The sequence below is a fragment of the Cimex lectularius genome, unplaced genomic scaffold, assembly GCF_000648675.2.
Source record: "Cimex lectularius strain Harlan isolate CLEC.00 unplaced genomic scaffold, Clec_2.1 scaffold12, whole genome shotgun sequence".
Lineage (NCBI taxonomy): Eukaryota > Metazoa > Arthropoda > Insecta > Hemiptera > Cimicidae > Cimex > Cimex lectularius.
In genome coordinates, this window is record NW_019392875.1 from 1,079,735 (window position 1) to 1,093,795 (window position 14,061).

Genomic DNA, 14,061 nt, shown 5'->3' on the forward strand with positions numbered 1-14,061 from the left:
ATCAGAACAGTGCTCAAAATTACTGGGTTAAATAATATAATGATTACTTACAAGTAACTTGGAAATAGAAATGTCGATACTTTTTATTTTCGGTGTGGTAAAGTTTGAAATTTCGATTACGTAATTTCATATCATACCGTGTCGTGGTGTTGTGTGTTCCCACGTTGTACAATTTCAGGCAGACGATTCTGTCTTTCACAGTTAGCCGTGAAAAATCGTCCTAGATAGTACTATTCTTATTTCTATTCTTTCGATTATTATTCAACTGTCTGTTGGTAGAATCAGGAGTAAACATCATTTTGAAAAAAACGGGTAGTCGCGACGTGAGGTCGCCGCAGAAGGTCAATCCACACTGAAGACTCAGTCTTATGAAAAAGAAATCCAGCCAGACACCTGTATTCCATGGGCAATTGTCCCCTCTCTCACCCCAATCAGCCCTTTATCCGGCAAGGTTAATACCAGTCATTCGAAACGTGACAAAAACACGACCGGAGAAGTGGACATTTGTCCAAGATGTAAATTATCTGTGATTTTCTCTAATAACCAGCTCTCTTTCATAAACCAAATGTCAACATTTTTTACATTTAGACCGATATGTGGTACATTTTCTGCGGTACAACGCCGTGCACGGTGTTTATTGTCGGAGTCATTCTCCTTTTCTAATATTAAAAAAGTAATCGATTGTATCCGGACCAGATTGAAGTACGCACTGGGCTTAATTAAAAAAAAAGCAGTATGCCTCTTCTAAATTGACCGCGCGGGTAAAATTATTCAAACTAAAATCACCTTAATTAATGATCTTTAAAGATATTTGTGAACTAAAAGAAGTACAGTATCATACAGACACACTGAATATGGCGAAATACCTAAACGCGCCTGTTACACCGAACCTGGAACGATGCTCAGACCAAGTCGGTAACGACCAAATTTCTGGTTCTCATTATCTAGACAATATGGAGAAATCTAACAACTAAAAGAAATCTATACCGTTTACCTCTTGGATTAGAATGATTTATCTTTATTCTTCATTTCACATCAGATTAATCGAAACGATAATATCTGGTCCTAGCCTATCCTCGCTTTTTATCTTCAGTCTGAAAGGTCTTGGCATTATAACTTTTATTGGTGAAAGGCTGTTGTATTCTGCCTCTATTCAATATTTCACCTTCTGTAGTTTCTTCAGTCGAAACTTTCAAAGTACCGGAAAATTAAAAAAAAAAGAAAAAGACGGAAAAAATGTAAATTTTGCTGGAACACTTTTGCATCGAACGAATTATTAACTCTCTCACTGTGATAATGTCTTATTTATGCACTTCCAAAATGATATCTGGTCCTATTGTGTGTAGTTCATCTGCAGAAGGATAAGAATTGTCTTGACAGTTTTCCTCATTGAGAGTTTGATTATTTTTGCTTCTGTTCAATTTGTCATTTTTAAAAAGCAAAAATTAATAGAAATCCTAAAATTGAAGATAATGAGACTTGGTAAACAATTATCAATATAAATTATGATAATTTTTGAAATGTCTCAAGTAGTTTGTCTAAATAAAAACAATTTTCCTCACCAAGGACAAAGCGGATAATTAAAAAAATTCCAATGTTTTAAATAAAGTCGTCTGGGATTTATCAGGACGTCGTGCTTGTAGCGAGGGCCAAGTTGAAAGTTCGTCTGAAGTAGAGATGATTTATAAACGCAAGAAACTACGAGCCGTTTCCTTTCGGCACGCAAATTACGTCCAACTGTGGAAATGCCTTTTGCGGTTTTGCCCACCGGGTTCTGGGAGATGAATCCGGAATGCTAGAAACCAGAGAAGGAACCAAATATACAAAGTTTCGTGGTGGGAACACTATTCTTACCTATAGCTTATTGATAATAGTATATTGTATGTATTGATTTATAATATATTATAAAGTAATACTTTAAAATAACTGATATGTTTTAATAATGTGATGGACTTTATAAGTGTTTACTAAAAAATTTTGGAAAGGAATAATTAATTTACTACTATTTATAAATGTTTTTACTTTTATTTCTCCAACTCTCTCACATTTGGACACACTATGTAGAACGTGTGGTGTTTAGTGACCGTTAGCCAATGATTATTTGGAGACCGTGAGGTGCGATCTGGTGTGATGTAGGGTTTAGAAAAACATTTTCTTTATCATGCCAACGTTTCGATCTTTATTGACATCATCTTCTGGGCCTGGATTTTATAAACATTGTTTAAATTTTACAAATACATGTAGGATGTGAAAAAAATCTATCTCTCTGGCACACTCAACACGACAGACAAGAATGACATCTACATGGAAAACAAACTCTTTGAGTGAGTACAAATACTTTGATTGAATCTAAAATTTTCTACCATTGTGTAAATTCATTTTTGTAATCTAAAATTTTCTACCATTGTACAAATTCATTTTTTTCACATCCTATATGTATTTGTAAAATTTAAACAATGCTTATAAATCCCAGGCCCTGAAGATGATCTCAATAAAGATCGAAACGTTGGCATGATAAAGAAAATGTTTTTCTAAAACCTACGTCACACCAGACCACACCTCACGATCCCAAAATAATAATTATGTATACCATTGATGTTATATCAATATATGTTATATAATATATGCTTTATATCATAATTACAATCGTTGTTTTTCCATTTTGCAATAAATAAGCTCGATCTTGTATGGTGTGAATGATGTATACGACATTATAAATGAGTTACAAACTTTTGAAAAATTCGATACCACTTGATTTTAATAATATCGTTTGCTCAAATATTTGAATAATTATTTATCAATGAAGTTTAAAACAAATTTATAGACAGAAAATATCTTTAAAATTAATTTAAATGCTAAAAGTGTTTTCTCGTAAAATTTATTTTCAATTTAGTGAATAATTTGCAAAACTTATACCTTATACTTACTACTAGGTTAACCCATTACTCTTGGCCCACCGGGACATCCGACTTAGGTTTTATGCGAACATATCGTAAGATGGATTTTCTCGGATCAATTTTTGATTAATGTTATCTTCCTGAAAAATTGCTTTTAAATTGATTTTCTTATACTACTCTATGCACTTTAAATTTTTATATAAAGACAGAAAGGACAATTTTTTGTTGAAACTGTTGATTTTTATTGATGCTTATTAAATTTGCTTTAAGGATTAATTGTTTTGAGACAGAGCCGTAGAGGTTGTTATCCCCATGTTAACTTTCATAACTAGGGACATTATTCACTTTAATTGTTTTATTCTGAGTTGTGCAAACTTCAGAAATAAACCGATTGGACAATTAAGCTCTGAACGGAGCAGTGAGCGCGTTTTGAAATATATCCAACAGGCTTTCAAATCAAAGTAAAGACAAAGTATGAGAAGTAAATTTCGCTATTCTGTGAGAACCATGATACTTTGCTCAATAATTGCATAAACTATGTAATTATGCTAATTTAACTTCAAGGCTGGTTACAAAGGGGACCTTTTTTTTTTAAATGAGTTCGGACGGTGTTTCTTTCACTCTAATCGGCCCCTTTGCTTTCTGGACTGTGCCTCCATCGGATCCTTGATGGAGGAGGAAGAGAAAAGGGAAAGAGAAGATACCGTTAACCTCGGTACTGATCCACTGAGCCCGCTTCGAACCCCTTACGAGACTTGTGTTTTTCAAACCATTGGAAGCCCGTTTATTCAATTATGTCATTACGTTATGAAATTCTATTACTATGACCACGAAACGGGAAAAGTTCACGGTCTCGCGCCGGTATGCCTTTTTACCCGGTGAACATAATTTTTAATTGGGTGCGATTAAGTAGTAAATTTACGCCATCATGACTTGACTAAAGATCACTAATTGTCCTCGACACTTTTCTTCAAGGCGTTCAAAAATGGAGGGATCAAATCCTATCGAAACGAATTTTAATGGAACAGTTGAAATGTACTTCAGAATATTATATACAATTAATTATTACAATTTTAATTATTTACGTTAATATTAATTACGTTAATAAATCAATAATAGGTCTGGAAAAGGGGCGTCGGTTTAGGCGTTGACACGGAGCTCATCACGGTAACGTAAAGGTCCCGGGTTCGAATCCAGCGGCCCTGCATTCGAACCCGACATACTTTCAAATGAAATTTTTTTTAAAAACAGTGCCACCCTGAGGGTTGATATGACCTGTGCTGTTGCCTCCCTCGTTAAAAATAAATAAAAATATGATGGTTTTTATTATTGATAACTGAAACAACGGAAAGCTCTATAAGTATCTGTCAAGGCGGCATTATTGGAATCTGGTCCATCTTTTCTTGCTTTGTATTTCGTTCAGTTAAATTCTAGTTGAAAACTACAATCGTCTTGTTATAAACTAGCAATTATCTTTTGTCTGAAAAGGGTGGTAACAACAAATATTTTTATAACTCGTCGAAACGCTGAGCGAGAATAGGCGGACCAGAAAATCTAGAATAATTCTTCCAACCAATATACAAAATATAAGAACAATCAGACCAAATTTACCTTTAAAATTTTATGATATAAAACATATTTTAGACCTTTTTTGTTTTTTCCTCGATTGGCCAATTATTCAAAGACTAATTCCATTTATTTAATCATTTTGTTCAATTGTTTACTACTCATCCTCCTTGAGACTGATTTGGAAGACTTTTTACGTATCAACTTGAATAAATGATCATAAAAGCCAGAATTTCGGGCGTTCATTAATAGGCCGATTAGTGCGAAGGTGGATCTTCGCCTTTTTATCCCGTTAGAATTTCTCCTCTCATTCGAAGCGGAGGAGTTCAACCTTTGCAGGATGTTGAACAATTGACAAAATTTTTGTAAAATGAACTCTTTATCCGGTTCGCTTCCTGGGAAGATCGAAACTCAGCTGGTCTCTCTCGCTCTGCCATTTCACCGGTGTCTCATTAACTCGGCTTCTGATCCTTCTCAACGGTCTGTGTTTGCTCAACAGAGTGAAAAACTTGCAAAATCGATGTTTACACCGTGACGACCGCTGTTGACACTCAACGACTCCCCTTTTGGTGGATCAATTTCCGCAAACGGATCGATTTCACAATGTATTGCACCAGAGTAATTTGTCCGCGATGGTTTATTTCCTGCAAGTATGTAACGCGACGTGTAAATACTTATAATTTTGATAAACTTGTTCAAATAACGGAAAATAAACTTATTTAACTGCTTTCTATAATGGGTTGTTTTAAACAAAAGATTAGAACTCACGGTAAGGCCAATAATGTTATAAAAGAGAAGTTAAATTTAATACAAACCGCTATTATTTAGTGCTGTTCTGGCCGTTTCATTCATCATTGTTAGGATTGGAAGTAGGCCCATTTCCCAGAACAATAGAGATAAGCAAATATATAATACACTAAAAATAATAAAACACAGAGGTTTTACTTGAAAATTGAAGTTTTTTCGCTACTCTTCAGAAATGCCTAGATCTATTAAATCAATCTGGATCTATTAAAACAATTTGGATTTATAATCTTCATACATTATTACAAAATAGTCACTATGGACTATAATAGATTAAATGTGCTAAACTCTTACTATCCAAATATAAAAAAAGAAGAAGATATGTTATTAAAATATGTGAAAAACCACAAATATTTAACAAAATGGAGAATGTAGACAACTCAAAATATAATTTGTTTAATTAGCACACATACTCAGAATGTAAATTTGGATATATTGGCAGGTGATAATAGATTGTGAAATTTCCTTTTGATGTCTGCTAGTTAATAATCTTGTAGTTTAGTCGCCGCCGCTGTTTTTGTTTTTAATTTCGTTATCAGTGATGAATCAGGGTAATAAGCAGATAGAAGCGAGACACTGGCCAAATGCTACATACCTTCGCTGTTTTTGTCTGTCAAATCTGTTTGGAGTGGAGTTATTGGAAGGCGAGAAGCCAAAACCAGTCTATTGGAAAAACTACTAAGAAAGCTAGACGATGAAAGAAGAAATGATCGACAATGACCAAATTAGGAAAAGGTTGGCCCAACTAAGATTAAAGCATAACGCACATGAAATGAAAGATGAATAATTCCAACCGTTGGATGAATGTTATTTCTACTTTAATTTTTAATATTAATGATCTCGCACCAGTTGAATGTATTTTCTATTCTACAACGATATATTCTGTCCAATGTTTGTACCATTGTGAAGGAAGCTTTTGAACTTAAAACAAACATTTGACCTATTAAGAATAATGATGAATCCATCTCATTTTTCTCCTTGTGTGTCCATATTTTTCTCAGAATTCATTTAAAATATATTTTTTGACCCGTGGTGAAAATGCATAGATAATTTTGCTACAACTTCCGTTTTTCCGCATACTCCTAAGTCTTGCTGTCCAGAAATTGTTGGAATTCCTTAAGTTTTTTTAATGGGAAGATGGTGGAAAATGATGTAAACGGGTCAAACCGCAAAACCTGACCGAGATTGAGGAGTAACCGTCGAAACGAACGTGAAAAACGGTGTTTCATAAGGTAAACGGGAATTTTATCCCCGTTGATGCAATTTTTTTCTTATTAGAAAAGAAAATTGCTCGCAAGTTTATTAAATCATGGTTCATCCATTCAGGAAAAAAAAGACCGCAAGTTTTCACAAGTCCTGTCGCTTCCGTAATACAACATATCTGAACCAAATCAATGAGCAAACCTCAAAAAAATATTTTTATACGATTCAAACGGAATTATTCCATCCTAAAGCATTGCACAATTTTAATTATATGTTTTTAAATAAAGTTTTTCCAAATAGTAAAATACATTTTGATTGCGTGATTTAAGTTAGACAGATTATTTTTGACGTTTTCCTACTGTTGACATCAATACCAAACGTGAGGTTGAGAAATATTGACAGTACGGTTCTAATTTGTTTATGTTTCTTTTTGTGGCATTTTCATCATCCCTGATTTTGATTTCCCTGGTTCTCTCTATTTTTGTTTGTTAATCGGCAAGATGCGTTCATCATTTCGTCACTTTAGGTTTAAAAAAAATTGTTTATAAGATTAAGAAATAATAATTTTAAAAATGTAATATCATTTACAGAAGAAATTTCAGACAAATTCTCTCAATTTCAGCGCTCTCTCTCTCTCTCTCTCTCTCTCTCTCTCTCTCTCTCTCTCTCTATGTATTGATTTATTTCTATGTATCTCTTTCTGATATCTGTATGTCAGTGAGTTTCACATCTATCAACCGATCTCTCTTTCCTTTATATCATTCTTTTTATTTAACTTTTTCTTCTTATTCTCTATTTTTTATTTATCTATTTCTCCTTTCCTTTTTCCTCCCCATTTTTTTCTCTCTGCCCGTCTTTCTATTTAACTATTTTTCAATCTTTCTATCCATTTCTCTCTGTCTCTTTTTTTCATATCTCTCTCACTCCCCCTATATATATTCCCTTCTTTCTGTTATTCTTTCTTTACAGTGTGAAAGTACGTGCTTCAAATATTAGTTTAACTGGTATATACATTGTATATACATTATATTATATTTATAAACCTTAGAACCTTTATTGTATATAGTGTATGTATTGTGTGTCATACAGTATAGTGTATGTATTGTATACTGCACACTGTATACAATATATATGTTTATAGATATAATATAATGTATATACCAATTAAACTATATATATTCCCTTCTTTCTGTTCTTCTTTCTTTACTGTGTGAAAGTACGTGCTTAAAATATTAGTTTAACTGGTATATATATTATATTTATAAACATATATATTGTATATAGTATACAGTATACAATACATACACATACAATATATATAGTGTACATACAGTACAATACATTATATTGCATATACAACATATATTTGAATAGTCCCGAATACACTGAATCACGGTATGGTCTTGATCAAAACGCAAATTCAGTTGTTAGAGCCCTGTTTTTGCCCTATTTTTTTGGTATTCATCAGGACAAAAACAATATTAAATATGTGTGGTGATTAGTGACCGTTAATCGATAATTATTCAGAAATCGTGACACCAGACCGCATTTCACGATTTCTGAATAATATTAAATATGTCTACAAATGAACAAAATTAAGTTTTTAATTGACGATTTCAAATTTCTTTGAAGACGGACTCAGTCCCAACATTGCCAAGGACTGTAATAGTATTTAATAGGCCGAAAGCTTGGCGGTAACAATTAATTTGCTTTTTCATCAAGACCATACTGTGATCCAGATTATTCGTGAGTGAAAATGTGGTCGAAATATCTAAAACTTAAAATAATTTTAATAAGATGAATGAGTTCGTGAAAACAGGGGTGGGGTATAACACATATTTTATTGTTTTTACTCGAAAAAGATGTTGGTTGATTAAATCGAGAAATGAAAATCAGTTTTAATGTTCCCTGAAACCCGAGCCCCGGATCCCGTTGTAATGGAAAAGGTCAAGAAATCTTTTACCACGATATAAAACAATAAAGAATGCCTTCCTGCTGCCCACATCGGTGGATCTTTTTGCACCATGGGCAAAAAATTATTAAACCCAGATAATCCGACGGAGGGGGGAATGTAGTGAAGAACAACTTCATAAATCTGGGTCGGTCAAGGCTCGTGGCGTATTTTTGATTACAGACCTCAAACGATGCCTATCACAACGGTCAAAAGGATTGTAGAAGCGCCTTTTTTCCACACTAATCTGATTGTATTCTCCTAGATCCTCATCTTAGGAAATCCTTAAACGCTATTCTGGATCAGTACATTGATTTCTTCTATATATAGAACTTGAAGAGGGCATATAAATTGACTAGAAATATAATAGTTTATTTTTGAAGACAGGATTGAGAAATTCGACTGCCTGTCTTTACATCTTTGAAAGTGACGTTAAAACACTTACCTTGCTTTCTTATAAAAACATTTGAGCTTAAATGGTACATAAACAAGTAAAGCAAAATGTTTTATTTAGTATGGTGGAGAAGATGTATTTCATTTTAAGTACACAACTAACTTCTGGAATAAACTCTTCTTTTCAGACGCCCTTTCATGAAAAAATTTGGTGTTTAATACAAAATGTGTATTTTATTTTGGCACGGTGTATTTTTTGGATTCTTCAGAAAGGAAAAAAGGTTAGTCGATTATTTCTTGCTCTAGTGTTTCAAACTAAATTAAAAAGTTTTTTCTGCATCTGTATAGTAACCTTGTCAGTTGTTTTGTAAAAATAATAATTTACTTCGAATTCATAATTGAATTTTAATTTGTTTATTCATAAATTGGTAACATAAACTAGACTATGACTTGGCGGTTATTACATACAATTAAATATAACAAATAAACTTACAAATAGTACCATATATGAATAATAACGTTAAACATAAACATTTAAAAATAAAAACAAATAATTTTGTCCCCTCATAAATATTATAAAAAATTAAATTTAAAATTTATTGATTTTATTGATAATATATTGGAATGGAAGGGAATTAAATGAAATCGGTTTTGAAAGAGACCCATCTTCTTGTCAAAAAAGAAAAGGACAAGGTTGACTCCTTGTTTCAAGCTGAAAGTTAAGCCTTAAAACACTTTCCGTGCTTCCGTCTAGAAAGGTGGTGTGACCTTTGACTGCTGACTCTTTAGAGAAAATACAAATTTACCATCCGCTTATTGCAAAATGTTAATTACGTTTAAGTTTGTTATTATTAAATGTTTACTGTGCTTAAACGAATTTTATATTTTGCTAGAGGGAATCTATCTTTATTTTCTAAAATAAGTAGTTTTATCTTCCTTTATAAAGCAAAAGGCTGGCAGTAAGTTTAAGATATTAACCCATTTTGCTATTGGATCAAATGATTCCTTCGATATAACCGGATTATGGATTAATTAGTTCTTAGTTAACTTAATATGGTTTTTTACTACACATACATTAAATTAATTATGTTTTTTATGCAATCTCTTTATGAAAAGTTTACACAGTTCCGCCTGTTACAAAACAAACCGGATATCGGCAAACCTTGTTTAACTATTATAAATAACCATTGTTCTTTTCTTTTTGACGTCCTAATGAATGGGAAATTGCGACAATCCGACCTTTCGATTTCGACCAATAAATATTAATAGGCGGATAAAGAATGGAAGATCGTCCCGGTTGTTTGAAGAGACAGCACCCCCGCAAAAGGACCTGATGTAACCCGTTGGTCGAAAGGCTTATTAATATTCGTTGCAAGGTCTTAGGATACACTCACATAACACCGGTAATGGGATGCAATGGCCGGATTTGGGTCCAGCTTTCTCCATTCGTTCTTTCTTTCAGTGAGAAGGTTTTGTTGTTGTATTCTTCGTAAAACTGAAATTCGATAGTAGTTGAAAAATTGACAAGACGGTTGCATCATGTCTTGTGAAATTGACCATATTATTTCAGCTAGAAAAGATAAATGGTGGAGTGAGTGTGTTGTTCCATCTCTTTAAAAAGATAGCCCCTATTCAAAGTAAGTACTTTCTGTGAGTAGGAACTATCTTATTAAATCAGCTTTTTGAAATTTGTTGATTTATTGAATAGATTAAAAAAATTACTTTCAGAAACTGTCGAGCATCTTGTAGTTACTCTTAATCTCTTTTGTCAGAATAATCTTTGGTCTAGCGAATCCTATCCTCGCCATGTTGACTGTACACAACGGTATATCAAATGGAAGATGACCCAGGCGAACTTCACAGTTCAATATACCGTTAGAAAAGCTTGGGTTGTTGAAATTTTTAAATTATATTTGCCATACCCGTTCAATTTGAATAAATTGAAGAAACAGTGGACGAAATTGGCCGTTGTTACTATACCCTTAGTATCGTCTTAACTTACCCTTAATTATACGATCAATCTTGACTCCGAATTTGGTGAAGTGGGCGGCTTTGCAGATGGTAATAATTTGTAGATTGCTGAAGGCAGAGAGCTCTTTGGGTTGTTTGATCATTACTGTCATCTCTGATCTCATCCGCCTTGTAGATTGATGCCCGACGCGTTTCGGCATAAAGCCGCCATCAGTAGATATTGACTAATAATATTGATTAAAGTTCGTATCAGTACGTCGGATCATGATGTTCAACGGTTCAAACGATTAACAGAAATAATAACTCTTTGACATTTTCAGAAGAACGGAAAATAAGGCTAATTAGAAAGTTAAACTCTGTCAGGTTTGTAAAGGATCATTTTAAAATATAAATTTTTCACCCCCAAAAAATATGTCATTTTCCTCAGTATTTTGTTCTTACCGTCCCTGTCTTTCCTCCAACCTTGTCGAACATACACACTATGACTGTACACAAGTCCCGGTTGTCGTTAAAGCTCAATGTTATCACAGTGAGAATGTGTCATCGGCTTTCAGAATGAACGGAAAGCTTAAATCCCCTTCACCGTGGCGTGCTCCCGTATAGAAAGGTTGCGTGGAAAAGCATCCCGATCCGACCCCGATTGACCCCCGCAGTGAAAATGAAAGGTTGACACGCTTTTATTGTCAAAACTTTTTCTCCGACGCAAATCGTCAATGTTGAAAACTTTCTTCTTTTCACAGATTCGGTGATTTATGGTAGGAACGACTTATCATTTCGGTGTCATTATTTATCTCTTAATTTGCATGAGTTCCCCGGTGACGGTGCGAAGTGCTACTACAATATACGCATTTATTTGATTATTATTCAGAAGCGGTGACAGAATCGTTAAGAAACAAAGCACCATGATTTATATAAAGACTTCTAAATATGATTATTTAAGACAATATGCATGTTGTAATGTATTTTCCCAATTTTTTCGTTTATACTATAAAGTAGTGTTTTGGTCATATGTCTTGAAGTCTATAAGAAATATGATTAAAAACATTAAACATCGGTACTAGCAAGTTTAAATGTACTCCATCCCATGCAGGAAAAACGAAAATCTACAATTATAACTCCTAACTCCCGACAAGAAAGTCAAAGTTCAACATTTTTTCAGTAATTAAAAAAGTAATGTTTATATTTATTTCGTGATAAATTTTAATAAAGAAGACTGTTTCTTACTCAACAATGAAATAGAAAATTGGAAGTAAACCGATTAGGGAATGTTGGGTCTTTTACAAGATGAAAGTCAGTAGTAGATTCATTTGAAAATAAGAAAAGGAACAGGGACGTAAGCAACGATAGAAGGGCTTTCCTGGTATTGCACACGTGCATAAAGTGCAACTTAACGCATTTGATAGTAAAAGGGAGGAATGTGAAGGGTTGCATTTGATAAGAAAGGAATTTAATATATACTCTTTACAAGATTCTTAGTTGCTCTCTCTCATTTATTTCTCTTTCCCATCTTAGGCACTTATTCTACTTCCATTTTCTGTATTTATAATAAGAAAATGTCTCGTATTAATATACGTGATAACTGTTAAAAATTACAACACATAAACATAAATATAAAAAGGTATTTTATACAGGGTGACCCTAGGACTTCAGGAGGTCATTCGACAGGCCAAATTGGACTAAAAAGTACCTATTGTCCAATGTCTAGTTATGAATCATATTCATAGTATTTCACTTTTTAGGTTATTTCAACCTTTCAAAACTTTTTTCGAATATAAGAAAAAACAAGCTTCAAAAAATTCAATCAAATGTTCAAAATGTCCGTATTCTTGAAGAATGCAAGCCTGTCATCGCATTTTAATTTAATTTTTAGAAATAGTTTTTTCCTATATTTTCAAAATCAATCAGTGAAATGATTTTTAAACCATATGTTCCCAAAAAATCAAATTTTTAGCAATTAAACGTTAATTTTTCCTCGTGATAACTTACCTTTGAGAAATTAACGGCCTGTTTTTTATAGCTCATTAGTAGGGAATTTTCGGTCAACGCAAAAAAATCCTACTTAAACATTAGCCAAAAAGTTTGGAAATTTGAAAGTTTTTAACTAATGTATTTTATTTGATTATGGTTACAACAAAAAATGAATTTTATATCGTTTTATTGCTCTTTCTATTGATGTAATCTAATTTGCAGTAGAATTCCTTTTTTATGAGATACGGTGGCTTTATGGAAGTTGGTTAGTTTTTAGTTATGAAAGGTTGAAGTACCCTTAAAAGTGAAATATCTCGAATACAATTGAAAATCAGACTTTAGACAATAGGGACTTTTTAGCACGCTATACAGAATTCAGTTGTTTTCTCTAAGTTAGTTCAAAAATATTTCCAATTATTTTCATCACTATAAATCAAGTTATTTTCTTATCAATCTTGTTTTTTTCTCTCTCTCCACTGTTTGTTCTTCAACATAGCCAGAAAATAATCGTGAATTTCTTTATAAAATGTCGACATAATTTTGTTTACCGGTCATAATTAACCTTACTAGCTATTTAAATTAATTATTATTTTTATCTGAAGTTTTGGTTGAAATGAAAAAGTGTCACGATAGCTCAAGTGGTTAAAGCAGCGGCGTAATGAACGGAAGGTTGTGGGTTCGAATCCCGGTCGTGACACTAACTTTTTCATCTAAACCAAGACCCTAGATAAATAGAATAATTCATTGAAAAAAACAAACATAAGTACACATATGTATTATTTTGTTCTAATTGTTGATGTATTTCATGAAATTTTGTAATTTCATCCTCATAGAACGGTTGCTTTTGAGCGGTGAACTTCTCGATGTGTTTTCTGCAGTCCTCAAATGAAGTAAAGTTTTTATTTAAAGTTGTTACTTATAGAGTTTTGCAGAGCCCGGAATAAGTGAAAATCTGAAAGGGCAATGTCAGGTGAAAACAGTTTGTGTGAACAGTTAACACCTTAACCGAGCTCCCACCATTTCTGGCGCGACTGCAAAGATACGTGGGAGCGAGAGATCAAGTTGAAAAACAATCCCATTGCGATTAGCCAATGCCAGTTGTTTTTGATTAATTGCTGACTTCAATCGCTTCTAAATGTGGGCATTATAAATTAGAATTACGGGATTGGTTATCGGAGCCAGTTAATAACAAAGATGCTCTTTTAATCGCAACCAAATGCACACCATGACCTTCCTGAGATGTAAGACTTTTGGAGTTGTTAACGGTGGATCCTGGCGTTTTCCCCGGGATTTTGTTTCTGAACCACT

At 33.1% G+C, this 14,061-nt stretch overlaps 1 protein-coding gene across 9 annotated transcripts in view; it reads left to right on the forward strand.

The window, feature by feature from the left end:
• The window catches only part of LOC106665834 (dual specificity tyrosine-phosphorylation-regulated kinase 4-like), a 348,487-nt gene that overhangs the window by 117,959 nt on the left and 216,467 nt on the right, over positions 1 to 14,061 (forward strand). The window contains exon 2 of one of the 9 annotated variants that reach the window (XM_024228926.1): positions 9,003 to 9,095. The exons of the other annotated variants lie outside the window; for them this stretch is intronic. Within the exon in view, the coding sequence (XP_024084694.1) occupies positions 9,003 to 9,095 (93 nt within the window). The remainder of the gene's footprint in view (positions 1 to 9,002; positions 9,096 to 14,061) is intronic. 9 annotated transcript variants of the gene reach the window in all.